Source organism: Staurois parvus, unplaced genomic scaffold, assembly GCF_062004578.1.
Source record: "Staurois parvus isolate SC_StPar_1 unplaced genomic scaffold, SC_StPar_1.0 ptg000969l, whole genome shotgun sequence".
NCBI lineage: Eukaryota > Metazoa > Chordata > Amphibia > Anura > Ranidae > Staurois > Staurois parvus.
Window position 1 is genome coordinate 425,001 of NW_028318765.1, and position 15,889 is coordinate 440,889.

General features: G+C 43.3%; 1 protein-coding gene across 1 annotated transcript in view; it reads right to left on the reverse strand.

The window, feature by feature from the left end:
* Positions 1 to 15,889, reverse strand: part of LOC149441590 (transmembrane protein 132A-like) — a 555,893-nt gene that overhangs the window by 217,350 nt on the left and 322,654 nt on the right. The window contains exons 7-8 of the mRNA XM_089657142.1: positions 14,747 to 14,890; positions 14,478 to 14,659 (exon numbers count right to left, since the gene is read on the reverse strand). Coding sequence (XP_089513268.1) covers positions 14,478 to 14,659; positions 14,747 to 14,890 — 326 coding nt within the window. The remainder of the gene's footprint in view (positions 1 to 14,477; positions 14,660 to 14,746; positions 14,891 to 15,889) is intronic.

A 15,889-nucleotide genomic window follows, 5' to 3' on the forward strand; every position in this document is an offset into this window, starting at 1 on the left:
GGGTGCCCCTTCAGATCCATGACAGACTGAAGGGCCCATGCTCTTTGGTACATGTTGGCTATGCTGTTTTCATTTTGCTATCATTGGGAATGAGTCTCCTAACAACCCACAAAAATTGCAGGAAGTAATGCAAGTCAGTGCGTTTAGGAGGTGCCTGGCCATGTCCCAGTGTAGATTGAGTAGTCACTGCATACTCATATATTTACAAACTATATCACATGCACCCCTGTGCATTTAAAGGGACAGTGCTTCAAATAATGCCATTTCCCTGACTGAGGAGCCACTGCATACCTCAATTGCTTACAAGCTATATTATTTGCATCCTTATGTATTCAAAGGGACTATGCATCAGATAATGCCATTTCTTTTATTGAGCAGCCATAGACCATTCTGATTGCTTACAAGTCTCACCTATGCGTACTCCCGTATACCAAAGGGACTATGCTTCTCTTCAACTAATGCCACCTCTTCAATTGAGACATTATTGCATACTTGAGTGTTTACTGGCCACACCAATTACTTTCAACATTTGAAGAAATTCCGTTGCTAGTTCATTTATGGGCACTACATGTCAAACCCTTCAAGGGAGTGTACTCTCCATCTAAACCACCTCGAGCGCATATCTATTCTCAGGAATATCCATAAACACACCATATCTTCTAAGCTTAGTCCTCGACCTGATCATGTATCAGGGAGGTCACAGTGGCCTTATGGGATCTCCCCTGGATGGTGTCCTATAGTTCGGCACCTGGGGAGGGGTCACAGGCTTATCATACACCATATTTATATCCTCCTCTAAACTACATGTGGTCATACATTTAGGATCAATTGCTATTGTGATTTATATGCCTTGGTGATTAGTGTATGAAGGAAGTTTTGTTACCCTTCATGCATCCTTCCCTGTATTGCACTAATACTTACCTCTTTGGTCTGGTGCTTGGTCTATCCTGGCGCCTATGGCAGGTCAAGCCTGGTTGTAGGAATCATTTTGTTATCATGCTTTTTGTATCTTTGCCTGCTTAGTACATGTCATAGCTCCCTAATGAGTCATCCATACAAACATCATTCAACTATTGAGTTTTTCCCCTGATGGGGATTTACCTACTTGGGACCTGTGGAGTGTGGTATGATTTTTTGTGTTTTATTTTATACCTTTTAATTTTGTCTGTGCAGATAAAGGAGTTTTCCTGCGCCATTGATCACCCTCTCCTTTGTTTGAATTATTTCTTTTGCGCATTTACAAATTTCCCATTCCGGCTGAGTCCATAACTAGTCTTTTTTCTCATAGTTTTTAACCACTGTGCTGCCAATAACATTATTTAGAATATATGGTAGTACCATGATTCAAGAATTAAGATTTAAAAGTAGATATAACAAAATATGAGTTAGACATTAAAAATTATTTGTCATATAACAGGGATATAACTGTCATGGATTTGAAGGAGAACCCCTTAACCAAAAAAGAAAAGTGTGGTTTCCCCCCAAAATCACTAACACACCCTTATCGGAGCATACAGTCCTGCAGGCTAGAAAAGGGGGTAGAAGAGCAACCCCCCCCCCCCCCCCACATACACACTTTTTATTTGTAATGTCAGCTCGTTTGTCTACATTATGTGAAACTCTCTAAAATGTACCAGATTGCAAAAAACACATATATAAACATGCATTTATATTAGTTCAGGTACTTATATAGTGCCGTCAATTTACACAGCACTTTACATACGTATTATACATTCACATCAGGCTCTGACTTCAAGGAGCTTACAATGCAAGGTCCCTAACTCCCATTCATATACTAGGGAGAATTTAGACAGGAGCCAAAACAATTACCAGCATGTCTTTGAAGCATGGGAGAAAACCCAACAGGCAGAGCATGCAAACTCCATGCAGGTAGTGCCATGGTTGCGATTTGAGCCAGCAACCCTAGTTCCGCTAGCCAGCAGTACTAACCACTAATCATTCCCCCTGATGAAGCCACGTGACCTGGTGGCGTAATGCGTAGGGGAGGGGCTCGGATGTCACAACGCTTAAGGAGACAGGCAACACACAGCAAGTACACAGCAGTGATTGCTAATACATACTGTGTAATGATTTTAAAGCAATTACAGTTACATGTGATTGCACTAATATATGTTTAATAAATGTTTTAAAAGAGGATAAGACACTATGTTTTTATTACTCTTTATGGCATATACATCTATGGAAAAAAAAGAGTTTTAAGGAAGTGAGGGGATCCTAAATCTTAGAGAGTGACATTCCCATCCAGTTCTAAGTCCAATTCAAAGGGACGCAAGCCATATATGACCTCACTTAACGGTTTGGTCGTATTTACCAGGTAGAGCACAACCGGTGAAGGTGCACGTTTTGGTTGTAATAACAATGCAATATTGGTGGATTGAACACATGTCGTTTTGTTTACATACCTGAAAAAGTGTGAAGTCACAGATTGAATATGGACACTTAAATTTGTAAAAGTGATATTCTATTTGGATACAAAATTTGCTTTGGTTAACAATTTTGGTTTTGGATAACCACTTATTCGTTTGTTAGTAGAGTGTGACACTGTTATTAATTTTTGGATTTGCTATAACACATTAGTATGGGTATGTGTGATGTGTAGGCGATCTACTGTTATAATTTAATTGTTTAATAACTCACAGCACTTTATTGGTTAATATAAATATATTTTAGCACCATAGTAGCTCACAAGACAGCACATATTACTAACCACTAACCCACTGTGCTGACACATGCCTGTAGATTGTAACTCTGTGGGTGTGATGAGTCCTAAGTCCTTGGGCGTGGTCATTGTAACTAACAATATATTTCAAATGAAATGGAAATACAAATGTAGCGGTGAATAAGCAGAATTCACAAGGCTGCTTATTGTCATTCACGAGTGAAAACATATTGCAAGATTTGCAATGATGGTGGAACCCTCCTACATATAGCTACTTATTTTAGCCTGCCTTCATGGAGCTTACAATCTAAAGTTTCTAACTCACATTCATATACCAGGGACAGTTTAGATAGGAGCCAAAACAAATACCAGCATGTGAGGAAACCCACACAGGCAGAACATGCAAACTCCTTGCCTTTTGTGCCATGGTTGGGATTTAAACTGGCAACCCTAGTGCTCCTAGGCAGAAGTACTAACCACTAAGCCACAATGCTGACTATAAAGCTATCTAGCATATATACTAGTACCACAATTCAAGAATTAAGATGTATACTTTTAAGGAAATAAGAAAATTCAAATTTGACATTAAAAATTATTTGTTGTATAGAAATATAACTGTACTGGTTGAATATACATTTAACATTAGAAAATAGTATGCATTACTCTGTAACATTCATTAAAAAATGCATTAATTGTAGAAAATAACGTAGAAAAACACTACAAAAGCAAGAAAGAGAATTGATAATAGAATTAGCATTAAGAAAAAGCAAACAAATCACACCTGCCAAATGTTTCTAGAAAGAAATGGGAAATGGGATTCTGGCTCCTATGCCCTCTATGGACCAAGTTTAGAATTGCCTATTTTGTAAACACGAGTATCCCAATTCGACATTTACTAATACCTGTAGACATTTTCCTATGTGAAGATTTTTTTCTGTTCACCACGGTAAGGTCTTAATTGTTTCAATTAGGTGACGTTTTGGTGTCTGTCAGGGATCCTGTTGTCGTGCAGCCGTGCTACGGTGACGGATCCCCTCGGGCTGTGGCGGTGCGAGTGCGCATGCGCCGGAGCATGCGGGCGTGCATGCGCAGAAGCACTGAAGTGTGCGCATGCGCAGTAGTGTACACGTCTCTGCTAGGCGGACTATTTAACCCTGCTATACAGTAAAATCAATGCCTTCTAGTCTACAACGTCCCTGCATTCATTACCTGATTCTGTTGCCTGTATCCTGATCTGACCTGACTAAGAAAGAACTCAGCCTGCACCAACCTCGGCTATCCCTGACCATCCATTTGCCTGCTCCCTTGTACTTGATCTGCTCGCTTAATACTGACCCGGCTTGTCTGACTCTGCTGCGCCTACTTACTTATTCCTGCACCTGGGTTGCATCCTGACGGCTGCCATACTTACCTGCTGCTGCACCCACGGTCCTGCACCTGGCCTGCATCCTGGTCAGCGTCATACTTACCTGCTGCTGCACCCGCGGTCCTGCACCTGGCCTGCATCCTGGTCACCGCCATACTTACCTGCTGCTGCACCCACGGTCCTGCACCCTGGTCACTGCCATACCTGCCTGCTGCCAGATCCACGCTCCTGTGTCCAGTCCCAGTCTGCATCCTGATTGCCGCCATGCCTGCCTGCTGCTGTACCTACGTTCCTGCATCCGCACCTGGCCTGCATCCGGATCTCCTGGGTCTTCAGATACCTGCCGCCAGCTCCAGATCTACCCGGCACTCGTGCCACTCCTGGCTCTGCGCCCTCTGTTCCCACTATCAGGGGCTCTGAGCGGGAGTCGTAAGAGGACACCTTCTCTCCACGTCAGGTTCCCCAACCAGGTACGTGACACTAACTTATACTGCTTCACCTTATTCTTAGTAAATCAGCCCCATGGTGTCACACTCTAATCAGCTAATTAACTAAAAACACCTGTAAAGGTTTTCTGAGCCTTTAAATGGTCTCTCAGTCTGGTTCAGTAGGTTACACAATCATGGGGAAGACTACTGACTTGACAGTTCTCCAGAAGATAGCCATTGACACCCTCCACAAGTAGGGTAAATCACAAAAGGTCATTGCTAAAGAAGCTGGCTGTTCACAGTGTGCTATATCCAAGCATAATAATGGAAAGTTGAGTGGAAGGAAAAGGTGTGGTAGAAAAAGGTGCACAAGCAACAGGGATAATAGCAGCCTTGAGAGGATTGTGAAGCAAAGGCCATTCAATAATTTGTGGGATACACAAGGAGTGAACTACGGCTGGTACCAATATCTGGTTTAAATGATCATGGTGCTTGATTGGCCAACAAACTCACCTGACCTAAAACCTATAGAGAATCTGTGGGGTATTGTCAAAAGGAAGATGAGAGACACCAGACATACAATGCAGACAAGCTGAAGGCCGCCATCAAAGCAACCTGGGCTTCCATAACACCTCAGCCATGCCAAAGGCTGAATGTATCGATGCCACGCAACATTGATGCAGTAATTCATGCAAAAGGAGCCCTAACCAAGTACTGACTGTATACTATACTGTACATGGACATTCTCTTCAGTAAACCAACATTTTTTTTTTAATTGGTCTTATTTAATATTCTAATTTTCTGAGATACTGGATTTTGGGTTTTCACTAGCTGTAAGCCATAATCATCCAAATTAAAGAAAAAAAAAACCGCTTGAAATATATCACTCTGTGTGTAATGAATCTTTATAAGTTTAACTTTCTGAATTGAATCACTTAAATAATTTAACTTTTTGATGATATTCTAATATATATATATATATACATACATACGGCACTCTGGGATGTATGTGTGTTTATATGTATGTGCAGCACTCTGATTAAACTAGGCACCAGGTATATGAAGTTCTATGAATCAACCCTTAAACAAAAAGCCTTACGTGATTTACTTAAGGTTCATAAACAGAATCCTCAGGTTGAAGATATGTGTAGGCGCCTATAGGTGTAAAGGTGAAATCACATGAATCGTCCAAATGTGACATAAATACAGTAAATACTATCCAATAATAAATATACTATAGCCATGTGACTATGGTGATGAATATGAAGTCCACTGAAGTGATAATCCAATTCCGTGACTTCTAACTTCTTGAAGTTAGAAGACCCGGCCCCGCCTCCTCCGGTGACGTTTTTTAGGAGCTGTCATCAGCGGAATCAGAAGTCAGAGCGGAGAGAGATACATTGTATCATCCGACACGTGACTCCCATTGGAGAGATCCGACACATTGATCCTTTGACCCTGATTTACTATTGTGCCTAGGCGCATTTCCGTGTGCTAACGTCTACTTTTTAATAGCGACCGTCTACATGTTGACGCTTTCTTTAGTAAATGTCTTTGCAGTGTAAAAGTAGACGCCAAAGCGAATTTACTAACCAGGCACAGTCCAGGAAACAGACTCAAAAAGCAGACTTGCCAAGAGGCACGTCTAACACCATGAAAAAACATTGCAGAGACATGTTCACATTGAAATTTGCTTTGCCAAATATCAGAACTTCACTTTAAACAATATCTGACATTTCATAAAATTTTTAAAATGTGTAAAAAATAGTTTTTTTAAAGTGAGTTGTCACAGTAAAGAACTAGACGCTTTTCCATGGTCTATGGCCGATATAAATGCGCATGTGCAGAACACATTTTAGACGTCTTCCGTGGGCGCTTTCTTTTTTTACGCTGTTCAATAGTAAATCTCTGTGTGGATTCCACTGACAGACGGCACTCGATCGCGTCTACTGTGTTTGACAAACAGCACTAGGCATATCTTTATGTATTCTAATTTAATTTCCTTAGTTCTATTGATTCTATTGATTTTATTTTTGTTTCTTATCCTTTATAATTATTTCTGTAATGATTTTACTTATTTCGAAGGTCTAGATAATATTTATTTTGACAGTTGAATGCAAAAATAAAGGTCTGCAATAAAAAAAAAAAAAAAAAAAAAAAACTGCCTGGGGTCCCCCCTCCCATCCATACTAAGCCCTTCGGGTCTGGTATGGATATTAAGGGGTAACTCCATGGCAAAATTAAATAAAAAACAGCATGGGGTTCCTCCCAAAATCCATACCAGACCCTTATCCGAGCATGCAGCCCAGCAGGTCAGGAAAGTGGGGGGGACGGGGGGACGAGCGAGCGCCCCCCCTCCTGAACCATACCAGGCCACATGCCCTCAACATGGGGGGTGCTATGGGCCAGGGGGCTCCCCCCCCAAAGCACCTTGTCCCCATGTTGATGGGGACAAGGGCCTCTTCCCCACAACCCTGGCCAGCGGTTGTGGGGGTCTGCAGGTGGGGGGCTTATCAGAATCTGGAACCCCCTTGTATCTGAAATGGATACAAATAGATACAATGTTGCAACCACTATACTTTTTAATGTCAAATATTTAATGTCAATAGCGGAGCTCTCTGCAGGAACAAAAGTAATTACTCCGCTATTATATTTGCCGGCCGTAGACGGGACGAAAATCAGCCGTTTTTTTTTTTTTTTTACGTCCGGTTTTCGCCTCATCTATGGCCTGCATTTTTCTTTTTCTTCTTCTTCTTTTTTTCTTTTTCTTGCAGGTCATGGCTCATGCGCAGATTTTTTTATCGTTAAAAAGATCGGCCGATTTGCCGATCATTGCCGCGAAAATTGGCCGATCGGCAAAATCGGCCGATTTTTCTTTCCAAATTTTTTTCCAAATATTTGACATTAAAAAGTATAGCGGTTGCAACATTGTATCTATTTGTATCCATTTCGGATACAGATGTTTTTATTCGGATACAAATAGATACAATGTTGCAACCGCTATACTTTTTAATGTCAAATATAATAGCAGAGCTTTCTGCAGGGATAGCAGTAATACTCCGCTATTATATTTGACGGCCGTTGGTGGTAACGTCGGCCTATTGAACAACCGATTTTTCTTTTTTTTTTTTAAATGGCTGGTTTTTGACCAGTCTATGGCCTGCATTAATGTTTCATCTGTCAGCGGGGTTCATCACTGACAGCTGAATTTTAAATCATTTCCATCAATTAAGTAAATTAAAAAAAACTGAGTGGGGTCCCCCCTCCCATTCATGCAAAGCCCTTCGGGTCTGGTATGGATATTAAGGGGTAACTCCAAGCCAAAATTTAAAAAACAATGGTGTGGAGCCCTCCTAAAATCCATACCAGACCCTTATCCGAGCATACATCCTGGCAGGTCAGGAAAGGGGGGGGAAGCGAGCGCGCCCCCCTCCTGAACCATACTAGGCCACATGCCCTCAACATGGGGGGTGCTATGGGCCAGGGGGCTCCCCCCCCCAAAGCACCTTGTCCCCATGTTGATGGGGACAAGGGCCTCTTCCCCACAACCCTGGCCGGTGGTTGTGGGGGTCTGCGGGCGGGGGGCTTATCAGAATCTGGAAGCCCCCTATAACAAGGGTGCCCCCAGATCCCGCTCCCCCCCCACGTGAATGAGTATGCGGTTGCCGTCGCCTGACACCGTGATTGACATTGGATCTACTTCGGGGGACATTGTTTTATTAAGGGACTTGTCAAAGACCCTGTACTGTGGTTTTTTACACCCGTCCCGTCCCCCTACGTGAATGAGTATGCGGTACATGGTACAGCTACTCATTCACAAAAAAACAAAGTGTAGTGTAAAAAAACACAGCACAGGGTCTTTGACAAGTCCTTTAATAAAACAATGTCCCCCGAAGTAGATCCAACGTCAATCACGGTGTCAGGCGGCGATGAGCCAAAAAAAGAGCCTTATGCAGTGAGCCAGGGTGACAGTTCTTAAATAGGTAAGGGGCGGGGCCAGCCGGGGACATCATCCGAGTGACCCCGCCCCATGTGACATCATTGATGTCACATGGGGTGGGATCCCATGCTTGGCACTGCTGCCTCACACCACTAGGGTTGTCGGTTTGAATCCCAACCACGGCAATGAATTTGAATGATATCCGTGTGACTACCCCAACATAAATGTGCTGGTGACAGCATCTTTGCTTTCTGTCTAAATGATCCCTAGAATGTGAATTAGAATAAGGCCTTGTCTGTTCAAACACCTTTAAAGTTGCACCCTATGTGAATGTCAAACGATAGGATGAGATAAGAGCCCGGACTAATGATTGATTTGATCATGCTGGTTTGCACTCCACCCCCTTTTGGGAAGGTTTGTCAAACCAAGAGAAAAGTGAGTGAGTGAGTAAGAGAGAGAGAGAAAAGGATTTTAAAAAAAATTAATGAAATATTGGCATGGATCCCCCCCCCCCAGATTCATAACAGACCCTTATCCGAGCACGCAGATACCGCATGCCTTCAAAGATTTATTTCCTTTGTTGAATTGCCTGCTTGATTCACACTAGATGTGATTTAAAATTGTGCTTTTTGTTGGCAATTTCACTGTATTTTCTGTAGATTTACGCATGAGTTATTGCGTTTTCAATTGTGTTTTGCATTGCGATTTCTATTGTAGTCTATATGTGAAATCGCTACAAAATGCTGAAAAAGTTAGACAAGAACTACTTTTGAAATTGTGCTGCAGCAAATCGCTTACGTTAAGACACTCACATCCACACTCATTAGATTCAATATCAGGTACAATTTCAATTCCCAAATCGCACCTGAAATCGTGCACCCTGGATGCGACTTGGCATGCAATATGCATGCCCTGCGACTTGCAAATCACATGCCAAATTGCACCCGATGTGACTGGGGGCTAACACCACAGTCACATCTAATCCGATTTGGAAATTGGGCAACTTACAGTAAAGCTGCACGCAGGGGCGGACTGACCATTCGAGCACTAGGGCACTGCCTGAGGGCCCAGGGTCAGTAGGGGGCACCATGAGATGCTCCTGGTACCTTTCATTGGCGAAGTCACGGAGCGCCGCATCCGTAGGATCTTCATTCTGTACCATTGAGAGTCTGTCGTCAGACAAATCATCTAATAGAGAGTCGATCTCTTGGGAAAGTCTTGGATATTAAGGAGAAGGTTGCTGTGAGGCCAGTTTGGAGTGAGATCTTTTAGTAGGGTTAGCCTTAGTAGAGGTAACTGTAGGATTGGACGACTTGCCCAGGACAGCTAGGAAGTTCTTCCCCATGGTCTCCATAATGGAGTCACCTCCTGGTGATCAACGTGGGACAACGTAAGCGGCTGCTTTGTTTCGCCTCACCAAGGTCTCAAAACTTCAGGATCAGGAAGGGGCCTTCAGTGGGCACAGTGTTATTGGCCAGCAGGTGTGCGGAGGATGTGTGGTAGGTGAGAGGCAGGGGTGAAGGGTACATTGCCCCATAGTGGTGGTCCAAAAAGCAATCAGGGTCGCTACGGTTGCCCAGTAATGGAGACTGTTGTAATTGGGGGTCCAGACAGGACTGTATGTCTCTACCTTCGTCCCTGACAGTGGCAGGATCCGGCTTGGAAGTAGCAGCCTTTTCCTTCAGGCCTGGATCTTTGTGTGACCTACTAGGCCTCTGGGAATCGGGAGGCCTGGGACTGGAGTAGGGGCACCCACCCAGAGTATGAGAAAGTAGCCATCCTCAGGAAGCCAGCCGACAGTGGTGAGTGGCTGCAAGGGACCGAGTCCAGTGTTGCAGGGCGTCGGGGCCGATTTATGCAGCCGAGCTCTGGGCCAAGGGGGCGGGTGCCAGCCGCGTGAAGATGGTGGCCTCCGCTTCGCTGTGGGGCCGGAGCAGCTCCCCCAGGAATTGAAGCGGGTTGCTCCACCTTCTCCGCTCTGTCCAGCTGATTCTGGGGGGTTCTGCGGGAGATGAGGAGGGGGAAGCCAGCAGGCAGGCTCGTCTCTGGCCAAGGTAGAGGCTAAGGTGTGTCTGGAGGGTGAGGAGATGGGCTGAGGAGCGGCCATCACGCTCGGCTACTCAACAGCGGCCATGTAACATCTTTTTAACAGACTTTAGGTTTCTACCTCCCTCTCTCTGCACCTGTGATGATGCATCTATCCACAGATCCATGCAGATCTCTTCATGGATCTGTGGATAGATGCATCATCACAGGTGCAGAGAGAGGGAAGTAGAAACCTAAAAAAGGCCTCTACCTTGGCCAGAGATGAGCCTGCCTGCCGGTCTTCCCCTCCTCATCTCCCCCAGAACCCCATGGAATCAGCTGGACCAGAGCAGAGAAGGTGGAGAAACCCACTTCAATCCCTGGGGGAGCTGCTCCGGCCCCACAGCAAAGCGGCGGCCACCATCTTCCCACGGCTGGCACCCGCCCCCTTAGCCCGGAGCTCGGCTGCATAAATTGGCCCCGACACCGTGCAACACTGGACCCGGCCCTTGCGGCTGCTCACCGCTGTCGACCGGCTTCCTGAGGACGCCTCCTTTCTCATACTCTGGGTGAGTGCCCCTACTCCAGTCCTAAGCCTCTTGATTCCCAGAGGCCTAGTAGGTCACACTAAAATCAAGGCCTGAAGGAAAAGGCTGCTACTTCCAAGTCGGATCCTGCCACTGTCAGGGAAATCCCCTACCACAATCAGCATTAACCTCTTGAAATCTATAAGCTTTCTTAGTAAACCCTCCAGGTATGCCACTGAATTTTTATTAGGACAATAAATATTTGCCAATGTACATTCCATCCCCTGGAGTGTCCCTCTCAGGAATAGAAAGCTACCCTCTGGGTCTACCAATCTTTCTTCCGCAATAAATCTTACGTTTTTTGCAAACCCAATAACTACTCCTTTTGCCCATTGTATTGGTGATTCAGCATAGTACCATGTTGGATAGTAATTTGAATACGACTTTACATTCGTATCTTGAGATATGTGTGTCTCTTTTAAAAACACCACCTCAATAGAAAGCTGATGTATCCCTCTGAGAATCTTATACCTTTTGGTTGGAGTATTCAATCCCTTCACATCGTATGTTTTAAAGTTACACATATTCATTCCTCTGGCTCTTTCAAAACACCATCTATGTTCCCATTTGGAAAGAAGCACATGTAAATGGTCTGAAACAAGAAGATATCCCTATATTTGTCCCAACTTCCCAGATTTCCCTTCCCTAAAACCTCTCCCCCTGAATCAACCCATCTCCCCCCCCATCCCTTTTTTCAATACTCCTTGACTATTTCCAGCCCTGGAATTGGTTGTGGTTTAAACCCACCATTGATTCCTCTTCCAGGGTGGGACTCGGGACATGTGCACCTGCTCGCCTCCCCACCTCCCATCTTAGGGTCCGAAATTCAAGAATGTACTAAATCTCCCACACAAAACCCCACCACTATTCTTATGGAGAGAGAAAGAATAATAAAAAAAAAAGGAATTTCTCTTCCTGTCCTTTCCCTTCCCCTACCCTCTTTCAAGTTCAGAACATATATCTTTCATAGATCCCCAAAATCTTCTCCCCACAGGGTCTAGAGACGTCTTACAATTCCTGTATAGGAGAAAGGAAAGCTATATAGGGAAGGTTACAGGGGTTCTAATAAGATACATAAAATCCTTATTCTAAATTCCGTCATCTCTTTTTTGAAACTACCTGCCATCTTTCCTTTTCTAAAACTGCTCTCTCCTTAACCCCTTTCAACCAACCCGGAACATTCAGCATCTGTAAACCTACTCTGTCACAAAAGTCCTTCAAATCTTCTGGAAATCTCAGTTTTGCTGAATGTCCATCTTTCTACCCGATCAAACATGCTGGAAACCCCCAGTTATATCGGACAGTTTTTCCCACATTTGGTCCTGCAATGGCTTTAAAGATCTTCTCCTAGCAAATGTCTGGTGCAACATCGGAACAAATTTGTAGATTCGTTTTCTCCCATTTTGCTGGATTTCCCCATAGTTTCTTCCATATATTTAATTTATCCTCGTAAGAGTGGTACCATACAATAACACCTCTGGGGGCTCAGCTGAAATCCTTAGGGTCGCCTGATTCTGTGTACTCTGTCAATTTTCAGTTGATCTGTCATCAGTCTACCCATTATTTGGTTAAACACCTTCCTCATTCCATCCCATAGATCTTTTCCTTGTGCTACTTCTGGCAGGCCCCGAATCCTTAAGTTATTCCTTCTGTCTCTGTTCTCTTGGTCTTCCAATTTATATGCCAGTTTCCTTTGGTCTCTCTGGATTTCTTCCAATTGCTTTTCCAATGTTAGATTTATTTGGGCATGTTTATCCAGTTTACCCTCCGTTTCTTCCACCCGAGCTAGGATTTGCAAACATTTCTATGATATCCGTTTTTGTAGGTATTTGTGAGCTTGCACAATGTTCTTCCATATTTTCTGTTTCCATTTTGCTTTCCATAGTTATGGGATTTTTTGTCAGAATCATATTCAATACACCTGACAGTCTAGTTTGATCTCCATTCTTGTTCCTCAGTTCATGTATTCCGCCAACTTCCTGCTGTCTCTCAGGCGTTAGATCCTCTGAACTTTTCTCCTGTGGGGACATATACTTTCTTATAGTATAAATTTGTGTGGGTTTTTTTCCCTCCATCCTTTACAGATCTATTCTTCATTTCTGAATTCTTTTATATACGCTGGTAGGAGAGAAACTCTCTTCAACTCTGGACCCACGGGTGACCCCTCTTATTCTTTACTTGATTTATACCCCTTCACTCAACCTCACTGCTAGAGTCCATAGAAAGGGATCGCCTGGTCCTTCTCAGCCTTTCCTCGCCATTTGTCTCTGTAGTCTGGGTACCTTTAACTGTTGTGATATTATGGTCATCAGGGTTCTTCAGGGGGCACCATTAGCTGGGGGGGGGGATCACATACCGTGGGTATGCGCACTGTGTCCCTACATTCGCTATCCTTTCCTGTCCACAACAGCGGCGTCTCCGGGGCCTCCCAGCAATCCCCGCTTGATCACGTGGGCAAATACAGCACCCTCCATGCTCTAGTGCCACCTTCCGTCACCGCTGCAGCTCCTCTGACTCCGCAGACCCGCACAGAGCCCACAGGACCCGCCGGGAGGGACCTACACAAGCTGGCACAGATTAGGGTAGGGTCGGGTTACGGTTTCACTGCTTTACATCTCTGCGGGTGTTAGGAGCGTCTACTCCCTGCGTCCTTGTGGTTCCATACTCAGGCCCCCTGTTAAGCACTCTATTTAACTACACTCTTTAAGCCATTCCCAATATTTAATGCAATTTAAACCATGCACAGTTTTCGCCGCAGCGTGCCACATTTTTTATCTTTCTCAATGCCTAGCGCCACTTTTGACCTTGCACATGGGCCAAATGATTTCATTATACGCCCCTGGGGTCACTGAATTTACATCATACCACTCAGATCAGCAAGCTGTCCAAGAACAAAGGCACCAGAAGATAAGTTGTTGTGACTGCTCATACTTTGTAATGTAGGTTAATATGTAGCTAAACCCAAAAACAATAATTTAATATATTGCATCTTACCACTCTGTACATGTGTTGGCTGCATTAATTTTCTTTTCTTGTCCCTTTAATTTCACCTGCTAATTTGACCAGTAACACACTTTCAGTCCTAGGCTTACCCACCCTTATGTATCAAGACAACAGAAACAAGACAGGACTAAAAAAAAACTACTATTCTTTAGAACATAGATGAGAGTGGTTGTGTACTCCTCAGAGATAGCTGGGAACAATGAATAATAGTCACCACAGATAAATAGCACAAGAAATTATCAGCTTTCAAAAATTCTGGCAATGTCATCTTGGTCATCAAGGTAATCTAACAAACATACTGACAAATTAAACAAAAAGATTTCAATAGTCTATTCAACAGACCAAATGGAAACAAATAAGAAAAGTTAATTGTTAGGGTTTTATACAGTTTAATAGGTTTGGGGTATATGACAGGTTCCCTTTAGAAATTTAAAATTGTCGTTCTTACCCTGAACTTGGCAAACGTTGCAAATTTGTGTCTGACACTTCCACTCTCAATGGAAGCAGAGGTACCCAAAGAGACAGCAAAAGAGAGGAACGTAGACGTTCTAACCAAAACTCCACCTTCACATCCACAGCTCCCTGAGTCTCCTTACCACCCACAAACAGAAAATCACAGCCATCTGATACCTAGAAAGAAAACATGGTTACAGAGAGAACAATTAGTCTAGTGTCTAATTGTCACACATCAGGTTTAGAGAAAAACATGATACAGACCTGGACAATCTGTGCACTCGGGGTTTCACAACCTGCCTGTTTGGTAATATCAACCACATGTCCACCAGCTTCCAAAGCCAGTACTCTCACTGGGATTTTCTGAGAAATGCCAGTTAGTAGGGCTGTGTTTAAAATCTCATGTGACTGCAGAAGAGAAGAAACAAGAATAGTTCAAGGGTTAAAGGTAATTATAATCAAACTAATATTTCTGATGTAGCAAAGAAACAGCCAGCTGAATCATGTATTACTTTCTTTTTCGACTCTTGTGGATAGCAGCAGTGAGATTTCCTTGACAGTGTTCCCTTCCTGCTGCTATTATTGGATTTCCTAAGAAATATAAAGTAAGCCCTGGTTCCCACTGAATGCAATTTGAAAGTGGTGCGATTTGGTCACATTTAAAGAGTTAAATTGCACTGAAGTGGTGAAAAAGTAATCCAGGAATTTTTCTTCAAATCGCGCTACTTGAAATCGCACCTAATAAGACAGTGCCATAAAAATACATTAGATGCGACTTCAGGTGCACTTTGTAAATCACATGTCACACCTGAACTTGCAGCAGTGTGAACCAGGGCCTTGGGTTGATTAAGTACTAACAGTAGTGACCATAAAGAAAAATTATCATTTTGGGTTTTAACCTGCTCAATAAAGCATTTTACAATGTCTTGAAAAAGTATTCATACCCCTTGAAATTTTCTACATTTTGTCATGTTACAACCAAAAACATAAATATATTTTATTGGGATTTTATGTGATAGACTAACACAAAGTTGTGAAGTGGAAGGACAAAGTGGAAGGATAAATGGTTTTCAAACATTTTTAGAAATAAATATCTGAAAAGTGTGGCATGCATTTGTATTTAGCCCCCTTTACTCTGATACCCCTAAATAAAATTTAGTAGAACCAATTGCCTTCAGAAGTCACCTAATTGGTAAATAGAGTCCACCTATGTCTAATTTGATCTCAAAATAAATAAAACTGTTCTGTGAAGCCCTCAGAGGTTTGTTAGAAAACATTAGTGAACAAACACAGCATTATGAAGGCCAAGGAACACACCAGGTCAGGGAAAAAGCTGTGGGGAAGTTTAAAGCAGGGTTAGGTTATAAAAAAAATACCAAACTTTCAACCTCACAGAGCACTGTTCAA